The sequence below is a fragment of the Erinaceus europaeus genome, chromosome 8 (assembly GCF_950295315.1).
Source record: "Erinaceus europaeus chromosome 8, mEriEur2.1, whole genome shotgun sequence".
Taxonomy (NCBI): domain Eukaryota; kingdom Metazoa; phylum Chordata; class Mammalia; order Eulipotyphla; family Erinaceidae; genus Erinaceus; species Erinaceus europaeus.
Window position 1 is genome coordinate 38,731,413 of NC_080169.1, and position 21,539 is coordinate 38,752,951.

The window sequence follows — 21,539 nt, forward strand, 5'->3', positions numbered from 1 at the left end:
GAACTCTTTAAGTACCTTACTTAGACACAAGTCAATCCAGGCAAGAGTGATCACTAGGAATTTGAAAAGTACTGAGAGAGGGACCTCATAACGTACTATTTAGAATGGATAAACCAACAAGAAGAAATATTGGAGAAATGAACCAGGACAAGAGTCCAGCTAAAACCATCCCAAAGGTTGAAGCACAAAGTAAGGAGGTCAACATCCAAATGTTATTCAAGGAAATAGTAACAGGAGTGAGTAAAGAATTTGAAAAAATTGTCATCAGAAATGCAGAAACAACAAATGAGACTCTGGAAGACCCATAAGATTAGCAGCAGACTTAGAATTAAACTAACATTAAACAATCAACAAAAGATTAGTAATAGTCCCAAAATATTAATAATAAGTTCAAAGCCATATAAGCACACATTAGGGAACAAGAAAAAGCACAAATAAACAGCCTGATTGCACATCTTAAAGACCTAGAAGAAGAAGAACAAAGGAACTTTAAAGCAGCCTAGAAGGACAGAAATAACTAAATATAGGGTCAGACTAGCAAAATAAAAAAGGGAGAAGACACCCAAATAAATCGAATTGTAAATGAAAGAGTAGACATCACAACGGACACCACAGAAATTCAACATATCATGCAAAGTGTCTATTAACAATTATATGACACCAAGCTGGAGAACCTTGAAGAAATGTATGATTTCTTAGATAACTACGAACTTCCAAAATTAAATAAAGAGGAACTAGATAATATGAACAGGCCCATCACAGCCAACAAAATTGAAACAGTTATCAAAAATATTCCCAAGAACAGAAGCCCTGGACCAGATGGTTTTACAACTGATTTCCACAAAACCTATAAGGAAGACTTAATACCTCTACTTTAAAAAGTCTTCCAGAAGAGTGAATACAGAGGAATACTCCCTTCCAGCTTTTATGAAGCCAATATCACTTTGATACCAAAATCAGACAGGAACACAACCAAAAAAGAAAACTACAGACCTATGTCTCTGATGAACATAGATGCTAAAATATTGAACAAAACAGGGTATAGCAGTATATTAAAAAGATTGTCCATTATGACCAAGTGGGGTTTATCCCAGGGACACAAGGTTAGTTTAATATATGTCAATCAATCAACATGATCCATTACATCAATAAAAGTAAGAACAAAAACCACATGGTCATATCAATAGATGCAGAGAAAGCCTTTGACAAAATCCAATATCCCTTTATGATCAAAATGCTACAAAAATGGGAATAGATGGAAAATTCCTCAAGATAGCGGTCTCTATATAGCAGACTTACAGCCAACATCATACTCAATGGTGAAAAACTGGAAGCATTTCCCCTCAGATCAGGTACTAGACATCCCTGCCCACTATCACCATTACTATTCAACATAGTGTTGGAAGTTCTTGCCATAGCAATCAGGCAAGAGCAAGGTATTAAAGGGATACAGATTGGAAGAGAAAAAGTCAAACTCTCCCTATTTGCAGAGGACATGATAGTATACATAGAAAAACCTAAAGAAGTCAGCAAGAAGCTTTTGGAAATCAACAGGCAATACAGTAAGCTGTCAGGCTACACAATTAACATTCAAAAGTCAGTGGCATTCCTCTGTGCAAACACTAATTTAGAAGAAGATGAAATCAAGAAATCAATTCCTTTTACTAGAGCAGCAAAAACAATAAAATATCTAGGAATAAACCTAACCAAAGAAGTGAAAGACTTGTATACTGAAAATTATGATTCACTGCTCAAGTAAATTGAAAAAGACACAAAGAAGTGGAAAGATATTCCATGTTCATGGGTTGAAAAGAATTGTCATCACTAAAATGAATACACTACCCAAAGCTGTATACAATGCTATCCCCACCAAGACCCAACCATATTTTTTAGGAGAATAGAACAAATGCTACAAATGTTTTCTGGAACCAGAAAAAGACCTAGAATTGCCAAAACAATCTTGAGAAGAAAGAACAGAACTGGAAGTATCATACTCCCAGATCATCTGCGATTGTAGTATAGGGCCATTGTCACCAAAACTGCTTGGTACTGGAACATGCATAGACATACTGACCAGTGGAATAGAATTGAGAGCTCAGAAGTAAGCACCAGTACTTATGTACATGTCTTTGTCAAAGGTGCCCAGATTATTAAATGGGGAAGGCAGAGTCTCTTCAACAAATGGTATTGGATTAAATGGGTTTAAACACATAGAAGAATGAAACTGAAACATTTTATTTCACCAACCATAAAAGTAAATTCCAAGTGAATCAAGGTCTTCAATGTTATTAGACCAGAAACTATCAGATACTTAGAGGAAAACATTGGCAGAACTTTTTTCCATATAAATTTTAAAGACATCTTCAATTAAATGAAATCAATTACAAAGAAGACTAAGTATAAACCTATGGGACTACATCAAATTAAAAAGCTTCTGCACACCAAAAGAAACTAATACCCAGTTGGAGACAATGGGTTGAAACATGCAGAAGAATGAAACTGAATCACTATATTTCACCAAATACAAAAGTAAATTCCAAGTGGATCAAGGACTTGGATGTTAGCCCACAAACTATCAAATACTTAGAGGAAAATATTGGCAGAACTCTTTTCCGCATAAATTTTTAAAGACATTTTCAATGAAATGAATTCAATTACAAAGAAGACTAAAGCAAGTATAAACCTATGGGACTACATCAAATTAAAAAGCTTCTTCACAGCAAAAGAAACCACTACACAAACCAAGAGACTCCTCACAGAATGGGAGAAGATCTTTACATGCCATACATCAGACAAGAGTTTAATAACCAACATATATAAAGAGCTTTCCAGACTCAACAACAAGACAACAAATAACCCCATCCAAAAATGGGAGGAGGACTTGGACAGAATATTCACCACAGAAGAGATCCAAAAGACGGAGAAACACATGAAAAAATTCTCCAAGTCTCTGATTGTCAGAGAAATGCAAATAAAGACAACAATGAGGTATCACTTCGCTCCTGTGAGAATGTTATATATCAGAAAAGGTAACAGCAGCAAATTCTGGAGAGGGTGTGGGGTCAGAGGAACCCTCCTACACTGCTGGTGGGAATGCCAATTGGTCCATCCTCTGTGGAGAACAGTCTGGAGAACTCTCAGAAGTCTAGAAATGGACCTACCCTATGACCCTGCAATTCCTCTCCTGGGGATATATCCTAAGGAACCTAACACATCCATTCAAAAAGATCTGTGTACACATATGTTCTTGGCAGCACAATTTGTAATAGCCAAAACCTGGAAGCAACCCAGGTGTCCAACAACAGATGAGTGGCTGAGCAAGTTGTGGTATATATACACAATGGAATACTACTCAGCTATAAAAAATGGTGACTTCACCATTTTCAGCTGATCTTGGATGGACCTTGAAAAAATCATGTTGAGTGAAATAAGTCAGAAACAGAAGGATGAATATGGGATGATTTCACACTCAGGCAGAAGTTGAAAAACAAGATCAGAAAAGAAAACACAAGTAGAACCTGAAATGGAATTGGCGTATTGCACCAAAGTAAAAGACTCTGGGGTGGGTAGGTGGGGAGAATACAGGTCCATGAAGGATGATAAATGACATAGTGGGGGTTGTATTCTTAAATGGGAAACTGGGGAATGTTATGCATGTACAAACTATTGTATTTACTGTTGAATGTAAAACATTAATTCCCCAATAAAGAAATACATTTAAAAAAAAAGGAACTAATACCCAAACTGAGACCCTCACAGAATGGGAGAAGATCTTTACATGCCATAGATCAGACAAGAGTTTAATAACCAAAATATATAAAGAACAACAAGTTAACAAATAACCCCATCCAAAAATGGGGAGAAGACATGGACAGAATATTCACCACAGAAGAGTTCCAAAAGTCTGAGAAACACATGAAAAAATGCTCCAAATCTTTGATTGTCAGAGAAATGCAAATAATGACAACAGTGAGTTATCACTTCACTCCTTTGAGAATGTTATACATCAGAAATGGTAGCAGCAACAAATGCTAGAGAGGTTGTGGGGTCAAAGGAACCCTCCTACACTGCTGTTGGGAATGTCAGTTGGTCCAACCTCTGTAGAGAGCAGTCTGGACAACTCTTAGAAGGCTAGAAATGGATCTATCATATGATCCAGAATTCCTCACCTGGGGATATATCCTAAGGAATGCAACAAACCCATCCAAAAAGATCTGTGTACTCATAAGCTCTTAGCAGCACAATTTGTAGTAGCAGCACAATTTGTAATAGCCCAAACCTGGAAGCAATCCAGGTGTCCAACAACAGATGAGTCGCTGAGCAAGCTGTGGTATATATACACAATGGGAATACTACTCAGCTATAGGAAATGGTGACTTCACCGTTTTCAGCCGATCTTGGATGTACCTTGAAAGATTCATGTTAAGTGAAATAAGTCAGAAACAGCAGGCTGAAAATGGGATGAGCTCACTCTCAGGCAGAAGTTGAATAACAAAATCAGAAGAGAAAACACAAGTTGAACCTGAACTGGAATCGGTGTATTACACCAGTGTAAAAGACTCTGGGGTGGGTGGGGAGGAGAATACAGGTCCAAAATAGATTACAGAAGACCTAGTGGGGGTTTTACTGTTATGTGGAAAACTGAATAATGTTATGCATTTACAAACTATTGTATTTACTGTAGAATGTGAAACATTAATCCTCAATAAAGACATAAATAAAAAAGAAGGGAAAGACAAAACAAATTGGACTACTTCAAATTAAAAGGCTTCTGTACAGCAAATAAAACCAACATCCAAACTATAAGACCCCTACAGACTGGGAGATCTTTATATGTCATACATTGGACAAGAGGCTAATAACCAAAATATATAAAGAGCTCACAAAACTCAGCAACAAAATAACAAATGACACTATCCAAAAGTGGGGAGAGGATATTAATAGAATATTCACCAAAGAAGAGATCCAACAGGCCATAAAAACATGAAAAATTGCTCCAAGTCATTGATTGTCAGAGAAATGCAACAATGAGATACCGCTTCACTCCTATGAGAATGTCATACATACATCAGAAATGGTAGCAGCAATAAATGCTCGAATGGTTGTGGGGACAAAGGAACACTCCTGCACTGCTGGTGGGGATGTAAATTAGCTCAATTCCTATGGAGAGCAGTTTGGATAACTCTCAGAGGCTAGAAGTGGACTTTCCCTATGACCCTGCAATTCCTCTCCTAGAATATATTCTAAGGAAGAAAACACACCCATCCAAAAATATTTGTGTATACCTATGTTCATTGCAGCACAATTTATAATAGCCAAAACCTGGAAGCAAACTAGGTGTCCAACAACAGATGAGTAGCTGAGTAAGTTATGGTATATATACACAATGGAATACTACTCAGCTATTAAAAATTGTTAATTCATCTTCACCTCATCTTGGATGGAGCTTGAAGGAATCATGTTAAGTGAGATGAGCAAGAAAGAGAAGGATGAATAGGGGATGATCTCACTCATAGGCAGAAGTTGAAAAACAAGAACATAAGGGAAACCAACCACAAACCAGAACTTGCACTGGAGTTTGTATATTTCCCCAAAGTAAAAGACTCTTGGGGGGAGGGCAGGTAGGTTAGTGTTCAGGTCTTGGAATGTGATGGCAGGGTGGGATGTACTGGGGGTTGAATTGTTTTGTGGAAATATGAGAAATGTTACACATGTACAAACTATTATTTTTTATTGTCAACCACAAACCATTATTCCCCCAGTAAAGAATTTTTAATTAAATTCTTGATGCTATGCAAGTATATTTCAATTTTTCATATATTAATGAATTATTTTTATTTTAGAGTTTTACAAAAGAAACATGATATCATAAAGTATACATAAAAGTATCATAAAAAATACATAAAAATAGAACATTATTAAGAGCAAATAAGTTGGATTGAAATATAGAATGAGAATCTGGGTGAACAATTTAAATACGGATCAAGGCAGGGATGATACTATGGTGTTTATGCAAAAGGATTATTTTTTTTAATATTTATTTTTCCTTTTGTTGCCCTTGTTGTTTTATTGTTGTTCTTGATGTCACTGTTGTTGGATAGGACAGAGATGGATAGAGGAGGGGAAGACAGAGGGGGAGAGAAAGACACCTGCAGACATGCTTCACCGGCTGTGAAGTGACTCCCTTACAGGTGGGGAGCCGGCTGCTTGAACCAGGATCCTTACGCAGGTCTTACGCTTAACCCGCTGCTCTACTGCCCAACTCCCGCAAAAGGACTTTTATAAGCTTGAGCTTAGCAGTGATTTGGAAAGTATATATATATATATATGGAGAGAGAGGGGTGGGTGGGAGAAAAGACCACAAAACAACTCATATAACTACTATGCATGGTTCCCAAGTTGAATGTTGCCACCATATGAAAGTATCATGGCACTGGAGGATGCTTTGGTGCTATAGTGTCTCTCTCCCTCTCCCTCTTTTTGTTTCTGTCTATCATATATATAATTACTCAGCACTTCTGCTACTGTTCTTTATGAGGTACCAGCATCATATACATAAATAAGAAGAATGCTTTATGAAGGAAATAAAACTTGGAGAAAGTTCTTATCCAGAATATGGATATAGTACAACAATGCTATTGTAGAAAGGTCTTTGAAGTTGCAAAGTAAATTTGAAGTGTCTATTCAAGGTGGAAAAAAATGTGTTGTGGACAAGTAGTTCCGCAAGCTATCTCAGTTTGTATTAGATAATTCTTTGACTTATGAAAATATATTAATTTATTTAATGAAATCAAGTTAAAGTATTATCACAAATTGAATTTTTTATTTATTTCTGTAGTTCACAGGAGTGTGGTGAAATGAATCTTTATGGATATTTGTTTTTTGGTGTGAATTAATTTTCAGCTTTCATATAAACTTCTCTTTTTCAACAGACTCTCCCCAGTTCAGGAGTATCAGTCTGTGAGGTGGGTAAGCAAAAAAAAAAAAAAAAAAGATGGATTTTTACACATACTTATAGGTCATTATTGTACATCTCATCTTGTCAACACTGTCTCGTGACCTATCAATAGTATTTTTTTGCATGTAACATTCTCATATTCTGATATTTATAATTATGGAGATTTAAATTTCAATACAGAAGAGACTTAGTTTATAAACTATATTTACAACAAAGTAAATAAGATATAAAATAATCAGACGTTATATTAAATAAAATATATAGTTATCAGTCAAGGTTATTTTGGAAGAATTTTTGATCTGTCTGTTAGAAGAGCATCATTCTGGGCTGACGTGATAGTTCACTTGCATAGGACATTGCTTTGTTTTAGGCATGACCCATGTTTGAACCCTGTTCCTATCATGCTAAAGAAATGTCCATATTGGGGTCTTATCATCTACCAATATATATATATATATATATATATATATATATAGAGAGAGAGAGAGAGAGAGAGAGAGAGAGAGAGAGAGAGAGAATATCCACCTATCATAGTAAAGCCCTGAAGACAAAAACAACAGAAAGAATAATATCTTTCCTACTTTTCAAGGTAAATGTAAGTAGCTTGTAGGAAAGTCAAAGAAGCCTATTCATTGGATCATTAAAATATAGTTTTCTCTCCTATCCAGCAAAATGTAATTTTTGAATCAGTATACACTGTTTCACTGATACTATTTTAAAATTTAGTTTTGTTACTAGGTATGTTTCTAATGTAAGTGAAATAGTAAATTGTCTTAACATTCATTATGTCATTTAGCACTATTATACTAACATTACAATAATTGTAAAATAGGTGTGAAATTTTACATCCCAGAAGTAGAAGGCATTAGGGAAATTTATCTTTAGCTATTTAAGTGTAAGATAATTAGTTTTATGTATTCATCTCCTTGAGGTTTTTTTTTTTACCCAAGTAAATACAGACACAAACTACAATTAAGATGTAAAGTTTTCTCTTTATGTTTGATAATCTTCCACATTTAACTACAAATTTTGCAGAGCATAGATGAGCGTCTAGACCAAAATTACTGTTTTTGTAAAATGTTTTTTTTTTTAAATTTGTTAAACGAAACCTTTTTTTTTTACTTGTTTAGAAAATTCTTTTTATTTATTTATTTTATTTATTAAAAGGAAACATTGGCAAAACAAGAGGATGAAAGGGGTACAACTCCATACAATCCTACCACTAGAACTCCGTATCCCCTCCCCTTCCCTGATAGCTTTCCTATTCTTTAACTCTCTGGGAATATGGACCCAAGGTCATTGTGGGATGCAGAAGGTTGAAGGTCTGGCTTCTGTAATTGCTTCCCCACTGAACATGGGAGTTGACAGGTCAATCCACACTTCCAGCCTGCCTCTCTCTTTCCCTAGTACGTTGGGGTTCCTGGGAATCTGAGCTCCAGGACATATTGGTGGGGTCCTCTGTCATCTGGTTGGCATCATGCTAGCATCTGGAACCTGGTGGCTGAAAAGAGAGTTAACATACAAAGCCAAAACCATTTTTTTTTAAGTTTTATTACATTTTTTTCTGGTAAAATATATTGGTTCCCATCAACTTAATCTTTCCATTTTCTTCTGAGATCATTAAAAAATAGTTTTCAACTATGTTGTGCCAAAGATTCCCGTTAAGTTTCTATATGGATACATACTTGAATGTGTGTATTATGAATACATACACATACACACACACATGCACATACACACACAACGGAACTTTATGATCCATCATCAGAAACAATTGTTTGTTGATTATTTGAAACTCTGATTGAAGTATGTGCATATATATGTGTGTTTGAATTTACACAAAGATATATGCATTCTAAAATATTTCACTTATGGATGGCAAATATCTTAACCAGTAGAATCCATACTTTAGCTTGTGAGAGAACCCAGATTCAAAGTCCTATCACCACATGGGAGCACCATGGAAAGAGGAAGTCAGAACCAGTGGAAGGGTGATATTATAACCGCCCTCTCTCTCTCTTGCTTCCTGTGTTTCATTCCACCTTATACACAAAGAGAAAAACCAAAAGAAAAATTGCACTGGAGTGGTAGATTTGATAGAATAAAAAAATTAAGTTGAGGAATAGAAGATTGATAATAAAATAAAATTCACACCTGTGGCTGTCCAAATATAAATTCAAACCCAGGTACCACAATAGTCCAGAGATAAGTAATGTCCTGGTTAAAAAAAAATACTTAAGCATGTAAATGTGTATCCACTGACTACAATTTGGACATAGGTCCAAGAGCTTTACTGTAAAGTTGAGCCCCTGGCTCCCCACCTGCAGGAGAGTTGCTTTACAAGTGGCGAAGCAGATCTGCAGGTGTCTGTCTGTCTCTCCCCTTTTCTGTCTTCCCCTCCTCTCTCCATTTCTCTCTGTCCTAGCCAATAATGACATCAATAACAATAATAATAACTACCACAGTAAAACAGTAAAGGCAACAAAAGAGAATAAGTAAATAAATAAATATAAAATATTTAAAAAGAATAGGACAATTTGTTTTTTTTTTCATGAACTTTGATATTTTAATCAATCATATATCATGCACATGAGCTATTTGAAAGAAAAGGTATCACAGTTTTTCATCAAAAACTCCATTAATTTCAATTCCACTTTGTAATCATGAAAAAATTTCATAGTTTGCTTCTTTAGTAAAGAAAAATATTAAAACCAAGTTTTATTTTCTTACAGGACAGACAAACAACTGCAAAAAAGGATAAGACTGTTTCCCAGTCTTCAAACAAAGTGACCACTGACAAGAACAAGATGCAAAGAGCCAACTCTCTTACAGTGGATGGACAAGGCCTACAGGTATGTCTTTTTAAATCTAAATTTTAGTGAATTTTATTTCCATTACTTCTATGCTCGTAGACATGCATGAGTCTAGCTAGCAATATATTTGTTTAATTTGAAGATGAGCTCAGTTGATGGCTTCAGTTATTTTACTTTTTAAAGAGTTCAGTGTTATTATTTACAGAATGACATTATGATTCATTATTTGTTATGTTATTTGTATTTCAACTTAAACTGGTAAAAACAGTATTTCATTCTGAATTATTTGGAAATTATTATTATTATGTACTCTTTATTATATGCATATTTATTTTCTAAATATAGTTACACACACACACACAAATATATGTATGATTTATTATATGCCTTCACTCCCAAAAAAAAAGCTAGGTTTGAGTAATAATAAAACAAACTCAGTTTTAGTTTTGTGTAGATAGGTTGCCTGGGTATTTTTTCATTTAAATAAATAAATGTTTAATTGTCTTTTAATGTGTGTGTTTGTGTGTGTGTGTATGTGTGTGTGTGTGTGTGTGTGTGTGTGTGTGTGTAGAGCCAGGGACTCATACATAGGAAATTTTACTACTCTCAAGTTGCTTTTTCATTCATTAGAGAAACAAACACATTACAACCCACAGTTATGCCAAGTGCCATGATACTTACCACTTTGTGCTATGGCTCAAACTTTGAATGTTACATTGCAGCACAAGCACCCACACTATGAGCTCTCTCTTTGACATCAGAAAATTTTAAATAAAAAATGATATTCAGGTAAGGGTAGATAGCATAATGGATATGCAAAAAGATTCTCATGCCTGAGACTCTAATCCCCCAGCATCATATTAGCCCACATAAGCCAGAGCTGAGTAGTGCTCTGGAAAAAAAAGGAAGAGGAGGAGGAAGAGGAGAACTACCATACAAGAAAATCATATTTCATATGTATTTTTTGTTTATATAAAAATATTATAAAATATTTTTGGAAGCTGTAGGATTAAGGAAGAAAGGATGGCAAGAATGAGAAAAAGAAAAAAGAGAGAGAGAGAAAAGAAAAAGATAAGAAAAAGAACAGTTATAAAAGAGCAGTGAAAGGAAAGAGTTTTTTATGTATTTATTTTTAATTATTTAATTAGCTATGTGGGGTGAGGTGGGGGGGTTAGCTACTTAGAAAAAAGGCCAGAGGTTTCAGAAGGGTATAGATTTAGAATGAATGATATTCCCTGGTGAGACAGGAATTTTGGTAAAGAAAGGGGTTCAGCAGTGGAGCCTGCTAGGAGCTGGTCCCACGGAGTGGTTATGGGGGTGGGTGAAGGGGGAGGAGGTGTGCTTAATAATTTAAAAAAAGAAAAAAAAATTCCCTTTTTTCATACTGTATATTTTAACCCAAATTAAGTTATAGTCACCTCCTTGGTGTTACCGCTAGGACCCCTTATTGACTGGCCACCTAAAGGCAGAAAATCTTACCTTTTCCAGAAGATGTGGTCAGAGATCAAGCCACTAGCAGCTTCTCAGTCCGCCACCTTCCGGGAACCCCCTCTAATTTAATTTTTTTAAGAAAGGATAAATTAACAAATCCATACAGTAGGAGGGGTACAACTCCACACAATTGCCACCACCCAATCTCCATACCGAACCCCCTCCCCTGTTAGCTTTCCCATTCTCTACCCCTCTGGGAGCATGGACTCAGGTTCATTGTGCATTGCAGAGGGTAGAAAGTCTGGCTTCTGTAACTGCTTCCCCGCTGAACTTGGGCATTGATTGGTTGATCATACTCCCAGTCTGCCTCTCTCTTTCCCTAGTAGGGTGGGTCTCTGGGGAAGCTGAGCTCCAGGGCACAGTGGTGTGGTCTTCAGTCCAGGGAAGCCAGGCCGGCATCCTGATGGCATCTGGGACCTGGTGGCTGAAAAGAGAGTTAACATACAAAGCCAAATAAATTGTTTAGCAATCGTGGACCCAAAGCTTGGAATAGTGGAGAGGAAGTGTTAGGGGGGCACTCACTGCAAACTCTAGTGTACTTCTGCTTTCAGGTATATATTTTGCAGTAGTTTATGGATACTTGTGAACATATGCTCTCTCTCACAGAAACTGGTGTATATCTAGGTTTTAGGTCTTTGTTAGAAAGTGAAACACCTGGGATGTAATTAGAGAATACTATGAAAGGAAAGGTCTCACCTGAGTAATGAAACTGAAGGGTAGTCATTCCACACGTGAAGTCCCTGGACGCAGTCTGAGCTGAATCATGTTGAGGTGGCTATCATTGTGTTGATTAGTTTGAGATCGGCAGATGCAATATTATTTGATATGGATTGGGAGAGGCATACGGGAAAGTGGGCCCTATCCAAAGGTTCCAGGACTTGGGGAAGTAGAGGCTCTATGGTGGAGATGTGAGATTACTATTGTCTTAGGGTTCAAAAAGATAATGGATAGTTAATGTTATCACATTATTTGGTAATTGGGTTAACTTTGAAAAGTCCTTTTGTTAGGGTTTTCTGTACAGTAATATAGCTGTGCTATTGGTTGCTTCTGATCTACTTGGTAGGCTTTTGAGAGAGTCCGCACATCAAATACACATCCTATATATTAAAAAGACTCATCTGTGTTTTAAAAACTTCGAGACATACCATTAATTTTCCCCCTCTCATATTAATTATCTAGTGATTTATATGACTACACTTTACTAGGAGTAGACATAAACACCATTCCCACCACCAAAAGACTGTGACCCATCCCTCCCACCCACTACCCCCCCCCCATACCAGGAAGCTGCATGTCTACCCACCAACACAGGGTTTTTACTTTGGTGCCCTACTTATAATTTGTTCAGGTCCTGCTTTTAGTTTCCCTTTCTGATATTCTTACTCAACTTCTGTTGATGAGTGGGATCATCAGATACTTATCTTTATCTTTCTGATTTAGTTCACTTAGCATAATTCCTTCTAGCTCTGACCAAGATGGGTCAGAGAAGGTGGAATCATTGTTCTTGATAGCTGCATAGTATTCCATTGTGTATATATACCACAGCTTTCTCAGCCACTCATCTGTTGTTGGGCACCTGGGTTGCTTCCAGGTTTTAGCTATTATGAATTGTGCTGCTATGAACATAGGAGTACACACCTCTTTTTGGTGGGGTGTTATGGAGTCCTTGGGGTATAACCCCAGGAGAGAAATTACTAGATCATATGGAAGGTCCATGTCTAGCCTTATGAGAGTTTTCCAGACTGCTCTCCACAGAGGCTGTACCAGTTTACATTCCCACCAGCAATGTAGAGGGGTTCCTCTGTCCCCACAGCCTCTCCAGCATTTATTGCTGCTGTCCTTTTTGATGTATGCCATTCTTACACTAGTGAGGTGGTAACTAAGTGTTGTCTTAATTTGCATTTCTCTGACAATCAGTGACCTAGAGCAGTTTTTCATATGTTTGTTAGCCTTTTGGATCTCCTCTGAGGTGAATGTTTTGTTTATATCCTCTGCCCATTTTTGGATGGGGTCATTTGTTTTTTTGGTGCTAAGTTTGCTGAGCTCTTTATATATTTTGGTGATTAGTTTCTTGTCTGATGTCTGGCATGTGAAGATCTTCTCCCATTCTGTGAGGGGTCTCTTTGTTTGTTTAATAGTTTCTTTGGATGTGCAGAAGCTTTTCAATTTGATGTAGTCTTATTGGTTTGTTTCTGCTTTAGTCTTCCTTGCAATTGGGTTTGATTCATCAAAGATGTCCTTGAGTGGTAGGTGGGAAACTGTTTTACCAATGTTTTCCTCTAAGTATTTGATTGTTTCTGGTATAACATCTAGGTCTTTAATCCATCTGAAGTTGATTTTTGTTTCTGTTGAGATAAAGTGGTTCAGTTTCATTCTTCTACATGTTACAATCCAGTTTTCCCAGCACCATTTATTGAAGAGATCCTCCTTCTTCCATTTAATCCTTTGGGCCCCCTTATCAAAGATTAGATATCCATAGGTGTGAGGATTTATTTCTGGGCTTTCAATTTTGTTCCAATGATCTGTGTGCCTATTTTTATTCCAGTACCACGCTGTTTTGATGATGATGGCTTTATAATATTTGTTAAGGTCTGGGAGTGTGATGCCTCCATTTCTGTTTCTTTTACTCAAGATGGTTATGGCAATTCTAGGTGTTTTCAGGTTCCAGATAAATAATTGTAGTGTTTGTTCTATTCTCTTAAAGAAGCTTGGTGGAACTTTGATGGGTATAGCATTAAATTTGTACATGGCTTTGGGGAGAATGTTCATTTTGATGATATTTATTCTCCCAATCCATGAACATGGAGTATCTTTCCATTTCTTGGTATCAGTTTCTATTTCCTTGAGTAGCGACTCATAGTTTTCAGCATACAAGCCTTTCACTTGTTTTTTTTTTTTTATTGTTGTAGTTATTATTGATGTCGTTGTTGTGGGATAGGACAGAGAGAAATGGAGAGAGGAGGGGAAGACAGAGAGGGAGAGAAAGACAGACACCTGCAGACCTGCTTCACCGCCTGTGAAGGGACCTGCCTTCAGGTGGGGAGCCGACAAGTCTTTCACTTCTTTGCTCAACTTTATTCCTATGTATTTGATTGATTTTTCTGAAACAGTAAATGGGAATGATTTCTGGATATCTTCTTCTTCAGATATAGTGTTTGCATAAAGAAATGTCACTGATTTTTGTACATTGATTTTGTAGCCTGATACCTTGCTATATTGCCTAATAACTTCCAGTAGTTTTCTGCTGGATTCTTCAGGTTTTTCTATGTATACTGTCATATCATCTGCAAAGAGTCAGAGCTTGACTTCTTCCCTTCCAATCTGTATTCCTTTGATTTCTTTCTCTTGCCTGATTACTATGGCAAGAACTTCCAATACTATGTTGAAGAGTAATGGTGACAGTAGACAGCCCTGTCTAGTCCCTGATATGAGGGGGAATGATTTCAGCTTCTGTCCATTGAGTATGATGTTGGCTGTAGGTTTGCTTTATATAGATTCCACTATCTTGAGGAATTTCCCATCTATTCCCATTTTTTGTAGAGTTTTGAGCATGAATATGTTAGATTTTGTCAAAGGCTTTCTCTGCATCTATTGAGATAATCATGTGGTTTCTGGCTTTGCTTTTATTGATGTGGTGAATGATATTGATTGACTTATGGATGTTGAACCAGCCTTGCATTCCTGGGATGAATCCCACTTGGTCGTGATGAACAATCTTTTTGATATTCTGTTGTATCCGATTGGCCAAAATCTTGTTTAATATTTTGGCATCTATGTTCATCAGAGATATTGGTCTGTAGTTTTCCTTTTTCATTCTGTCCCTATCAGCTTTTGGTATCAGAGTGATGTTGGCTTCATAGAAGGTGGAAGGAAGTATTCCTGTTTCTTCAATCTTATGGAAAAGCTTAAGAAGTATGCACACTAACTGTTTCCTGAAAGTTTTGTATAATTTGTTTGTGAAGCCATCTGCTCCGGGAATTTTGTTGTTGGGGAGGTTCTTAATAATGGTTTCAATTTCTTTGTCTGTTATTGGTGCATTTAGATTTTTATATTTCTTCTTGGTTCAGTATTGGAAGGGTATATGTTTCTAGGAATTGTTCCATTTCTTCCAGATTCTCTAGCTTGGTGGTGTATAGATCTTCATAGAAGTTTTGCAGGATTCTCTGGATTTCTGTGGTGTCAGTTGTGATATCTCCTCCATCGTTTACAATTCTATTAATTTGAGTCTTCACTCTTTTTTGTTTGGTGAGTCTGGCTAGGCGTTTGTCAATTTTTTTTAATCTTTCAAAGAACCAACTTTTGGCTTCATTGATCATTGTATGGTTCTCTTATTTTCTATGTTGTTTATTTCTACTCTAATTTTAGTGATTTCTGTCCTTCTGTTGCTTTAGGGTTCCTTTGTTCCTCTTCCTCTAAGTCCTTGAGGTGTGCAGTAAGGTCATTCATTTGAGCTTCTTCTTGGTGTTTAATATGTGATTGTATGGGTATAAGTTTCCCTGTCAGTACTACTTTAGCTGTGTCCCAAATATTTTGATAGGTTGTGTCTTCATTTTCATTTGTTTCCAGGAACATATGAATTTCTTGCTTGATTGACTCTCTGACCCAGTGGTTCTTAAGGAGTATGTTGTTTAGTTTCCAAATTCTGTGTCTTTTAATAATTTTCTCTCGTTGTTATATGTTAGTTTTACTCCACTGTGGTCTGTGAAGATACTTGGGATGATGTCGATGCTCTTGAATTGATTGATGGTGTCTTTGTAGCCAAACATGTGGTCTATCCCTGAGTATGTGTTATGTGGATTTGAAAAGAAGCCGTATTCCAGTTTTTTGGGGTGAAGGACTCTGAAAATATCCTGTGGTCTAGTCTTTCAATCTCTTCTTTTAATTCTCTTGTATCTTTGTTGATTCTCTGCTTTGTTGATCCATCTAAGTGTTAGAATGGGGTATTATTGTATTACTATTGATGTATTTTTGAAATTCTTTCAGTAGGTGCTTGACATATTTAGATGGTCCCTCATTGGGTGCATAGATGTTAATACTTGTTAAGTCTTCTTGGCTGATTGATCCTCTAATCATTATGTAATGTACTTGCCTATCTTTTATTACTTTATTTAATTTAAAATCTATTGTGTCTGAGATGAGAATGGCTGTTCCTGCCCTTTTTTGTGGTCTGATAGTTTTCTAACCTTTCACTTTAAGTCTGTGTTTATCTTCTTGTGACAGATGGGATTCTTGCAAGCAGCATATGGTTAGGTTATGTTTTCTGATCCATCCCCCAACTCTGAGCCATTTGATGGGTGAGTTTAAGCCAGTGACATTTATTGATATTATGGAGTTAATGTATTGTAGTGCCATTGTTCAAAAAATTTTTTTTGTTTGTTTGCTCTGATAGCAGGTCTTTTAGAACCTCTTTCAGGGCCAGTTTGGTGATGGTTGCCTCCTTTATCTGTTGTTTGTCTAAGAAGGTTTTGATCCCTCCATCTAGTTTGAATGAAAGCCTAGCAGGATATATTATCCTTGGTTGAAACCCTTTTTCATTCAGGGCTCGATAGATATCTTGCCATTCTCTTCTGGCTTTTAGAGTTTGAGTGGACGAGTTTGCAGATAATCTTATGGGTGTTCCCTTGAATGTGACTTTTTGTTTCTCTCTTGCAGCCTTTAGGATCCTTTCTTTATCCTTACTTCTTCTCACTGTGACTATGATGTGTCTTGGTGTCTTCAGGTCTGGGTTGATTCTGTTTGGTACTCTCTGGGCCTCTTGAATCTTAATGTTTTTTCTGTTATTCAGGTCTCGAAAGTTTTCTTCTATTATTTCCTCTAGAATGTTTGCTTCCTCTTCCTCTCTTTCTTCCTCTGGCTGGCCAATTATATGAATGTTATTTCTTTTGAGATCATCCCATATGTCTCTGTTGTTGTTTTCAGTGTCTCTCAATCTCTTTTTAAGCTCTTTCACCTCTTTCTTTGTTTTCTCTAACTCATCCTCTGTCTGACTAATTCTTTTTTCTGCTTCTGTTAGTCTGCTTTTCCTTTCCTCAGCTGCTTTCTTCAGTTCAGCTATTTCAGCATTCAGTTCTCTAATAGCCTCAAGATAATCAGTATTTTCCTTGGGGGTCTCAACTGTTGTTTCCCTAATACTGCCATTCCTTTCCTCCAATTTTGTTTTCATTTCTGTGATTAGTAAGTTTATTATTGATTGCATACTTTTCTTATCTATGGTTACTTCTTTCTGATTTGTAGTTTCTTCTGGGCTCTTGTCTTCATTCATTGGAGTAGCGGTTTTATTACTTTTTTTATCTACCTATTTTTTTTTATTTATGTGTTTCTTATTTTTATGTTCTGTTTTTCCTCAGTTGTTGTGTCTTGAGTACAGGAAACACTGTACTAAATACCTTTGTGACAAATGCAATCTCCAACCTCAGTAATTACAATTGCAACTGAAGCAAGGATTGAAGCAGTTTAATCACTACCAATTAGCTAAACAATGTCTCCAGTCCGTGAAAAAATATCATCCAAGTCCAAGTGAAGAAGAAAGAGAAAGGAAAAAAGGGATAGCAAGAATAGACAATTATGCAAATCTACTATCCACTGTATATTCTAGGGGTAGCAAGATGGGAAAGGGAAGGAGAGCAGAGATACACACATCGAGAGTCCACTCTGAGTCAGATTTCTTCAAGAAAATAATTCATAAATTCAGAAAGACAAAGAAGAAGGAAGGAAGAAATGTATGACAAGATAAAAAATAGAAAAACAAGATAGAAAAAAGAAAAAAGAAAAGAAAAAGAGCTGTAATTAAAGAGCAGTGAAAGGAAAGGTTTTTTTTCATTGATTACTTTATTTTTATTTTATTTTGTTTTTTTCTTAATCAGCTAGGAGGAAGAAGAAGGGGAGAGTCTGTAGAGGAGGTAGTAGTAATGAGACAAGTTCCTCTCACAATAGATTAGATGCCCCCTACCCTAGCTATGAAAGATACCCTAAGAGTTAATTCTGATCAACCTAAAGGAGGGTGGGGGAAGATATATGTCTTTATATAATATTAATAATAAGATAGAGCAGGGAAAAAAACCCTGTCCCAGATTGCCTCAAGCCTCCTGAGCATAGGCAGCTGATTGTTAAGAAAGAAGAAAAAAAACAAAAAAACTCAGGACTAGAACTAGACAAGAATAGCAGGAATAGACAGTTATGCAAATCTACTCTCCACTGTATATTCTAGGGGTAGCTAAAGGAGAAAGGGAAGTTGAGCAGAGATACACACAGAAAGAGTCCATTCTGAGTCAGATTTCTTCCCCCAAAAAATTCCCAATCGTGTATCACTGAATTCAGAAAGCTGAAGGAGGAAGAAAGAAAGGATGACAAGAATGAGAAAAAGAAGAAAAAAGAAAGAGAGAGAAAAAAAAAGGTAAGAAAAAAGAACAGTAATAAAAGAACAGTGAAAGGAAATAGTTTTTTATTTATTTATTTTTTTATTATTTAACTAGCTATGTGGGGGGGGAGAGAATGAGTAGGGGCGGTAGGAAAAGTGAGACAAATTATTTTAGCAGTGAATAAGACATCCGATCCCCTAGACTTCTGTAATTGATTCTCTATTAGACATGGGCATTGACTGATTGATCTGTACTCCCAATCTGTTTCTATTTTTCTCTTATGGGGAAAAGGATCTGGGGAGGGGGGTTCCAGTACACATTGGTGAGGTGTCTGCCCAGAGAAGTCAGGTTGGTGTCATGGTAGCATTTGCAACTTGTTGGCTGAAAAGCTTAAGATATAAAGCAGGACAGATTGTTTAATAATCAGAAACCTAAAGGTAAAAGTATAGCAGATGAAATTTGGGGTCTTCATGTTTAAAGGAGCTAGGAAGTCTATTTTAAGTATATTCTAAGGGACCTATGACCTTACTAATTTTTGCCTAAGCCTGACAGCTAGCATGTAGATGCGCTGAAAGTATTATCAGAGAGGATGGTGTCAGAGTTGGGAATGGGACTAGAAAGCTGGATCAGGGAAAATAGTAGCTCCCAAAATATGGAAAAGTATATAAATACCGTAACTGTAAACCCCTTTGATCTGTACTAGGGCCCATGTCTATTTATATTTAGCACAGGATCCTGTATAACCTCTGCATCCCTGTTTTTTTGAGTTTACATTCCAAGGCCATAGCCAGGAACATTCTAGGCTGCACTCATTTCAGGACCAGTCATCCTCTTATGAAGACATGCTTCAGGGCTGAGGAGATAGCATAATGGTTAGGCAAATGAATTCTTGCCCAAGGCTCCAAATTTCCAGGCTTAATCTCCAGAACCCATCATAATCTCAAGAAATAAGTTGTGTGCTTATTTAAAAAATTAAATTAAATTAAATAGGTCAGATGGTGGCACATGTGGTTTAATACACATTTTACAATGTGCAAGGACTTGGGTTCAAGACCCCAGTCTCCACCTTCACTGGAAAGCGTCACACATTGGGAAACAGAGTTCTAGGTGTCTCTCTGTCTCTCTCCTCTGTCTCCACCTTCTGCTCAATTTGTGGCTGTCTCTATCCAATAAATAAATAAAGATGACAAACAAATTAAAACGTGCTTCTAGTTCCATGTTTACCAGGAAAATTTACAAACAACTCACCAAATGAAAATGTATTATGAAATACATTTGAGATTAACATATATTTAAAAAAATATTTTATCAAGTTAGTATTTACTATTTTATCTGTAATATAACATGGTTTTATACTTATTTTGGTTTGTATTTATTTTTATTTTATTTATTATTGGATACATATAGAGAAAAATTGAGAGAGCTTGGGGATATAGAAAGGGAAAGAGATAGAGAGGCACCAGCAGCCCTGATTCACCACTCATAAAGCTTTCCCCCTGCAGGTGGGGACCAGGGGTTTGAACCTGAATCCTTGAGCACTGTAGTGTGTGCACCTAAGCAGGTGCACCACTGCCTGGCCTCTATGCTCCTTCATTTGCAAGGATAGTTCAGAACACAGGATAGTAGCTCAATGTGTGTTTTTACATTGTTTTGAGCATATTGAATATGTAATGAAATTACTTTTGATAGATTATTACTTTTTATTTAAGAAAGCACCGTTTTCTTTTTTAATCAAACTTTTACATTTAAATTTTATTTTAAATTGTTGAACTTAATTATAAAGAGTGAAAATTCTGAGTTTTAAAATTTTGTCATTGGTTAAGAAGTACAGACTGCAATTTTCTATAAAATAGTAAATCAGAATCTATGCCTGAGGGTTGTTATATCTATATATTTAACAGTTTCATTTATGGTCTCAAATGTTAAATCTACCTACAATTTTGATAGCAAAAGTAATTTGTATGATCATCTGACTTTATTTAAAAATCAACATTAAGGGCTTACAAAGCAGCTTACTTGGATAGTGTGCCATGTGTGTAATCCACGTTCAAGCCCAGCCCTGACTGCATTGAAGGAAGCTTTGGTGTTGTGTTTTCTCTTTCTCTCTCTCCCACTCTCTTTCTGCCTGTCTGCCTCTAAAAAAAAAAAAAAAAAAGAACATTTGTGAAATTAATGTACTGATTGCAAATATTGATAAATCTAATTAGATTCTGTGTTAGTAAAATAATGAAAATAAAGTCTTGTTTTGAAATTCAATTTAGGGAGGGGCTGGGGAGACAGCATAAAGGCTATGGAAAAGACTCTCATGCTTGAGTCTCTGAGGCCTAGGTTCAATCCCCAGCACCAACATAAACCAGAGCTGAGCAGTGGTCTGGTATCTCTCTCTTTCTCTCTTCCTCTCTTTCTCTCTCCCTCTCTCTCTACATATACATATATCTGCTTCTGTCTGCATAGCTTATTAAAATAAAATAAAATATTAAAAATCAACTATATTCCATGCATCACTAAATATATATATTTATCATGAAAAGAAACAACAGGTTTCTTATAAAACAGTGCATGTCTGGTACTATGATAATACTTTATGAATATTAGCTTGTTTAATTTCTGAATGATGTATTATATACCATTATTATTGCCACTTTCAAAATGAAGACACTCTTGTTTAGAAGTATATCTAAAACTATATAGTGGGTTTAAGAAAGATTCACCTGACACAGAATTTATAGGTTGTACTTGTCAAATAGTTGTTTCCTTGGTTAGCAACTTTTGATAAGTATCTCAGTGTAAATCCTATGAATACCTTGCTCTGGAACTCTTGTACTTTTTCAGACTTCAGATAAATATCATGCATGTACTAAAGTCATAACTTCTCAGTTTCACTGCCAAAAAAATTTTGGATGATCATACCCGATTTGA

At 36.2% G+C, this 21,539-nt stretch overlaps 1 protein-coding gene across 8 annotated transcripts in view; it reads left to right on the forward strand.

Annotated features, from left to right (window-relative positions):
• DGKB (diacylglycerol kinase beta) overlaps positions 1-21,539 on the forward strand; it is a 918,246-nt gene that overhangs the window by 325,961 nt on the left and 570,746 nt on the right. For 5 of the 8 annotated variants that reach the window (XM_060196160.1, XM_060196152.1, XM_060196159.1 and 2 more), the window contains 2 exons: positions 6,933-6,965; positions 9,691-9,810. In XM_060196160.1, coding sequence (XP_060052143.1) covers positions 6,933-6,965; positions 9,691-9,810 — 153 coding nt within the window. The remainder of the gene's footprint in view (positions 1-6,932; positions 6,966-9,690; positions 9,811-21,539) is intronic. The other 3 variants (XM_060196157.1, XM_060196155.1, XM_060196158.1) reach the window with 1 other exon arrangement.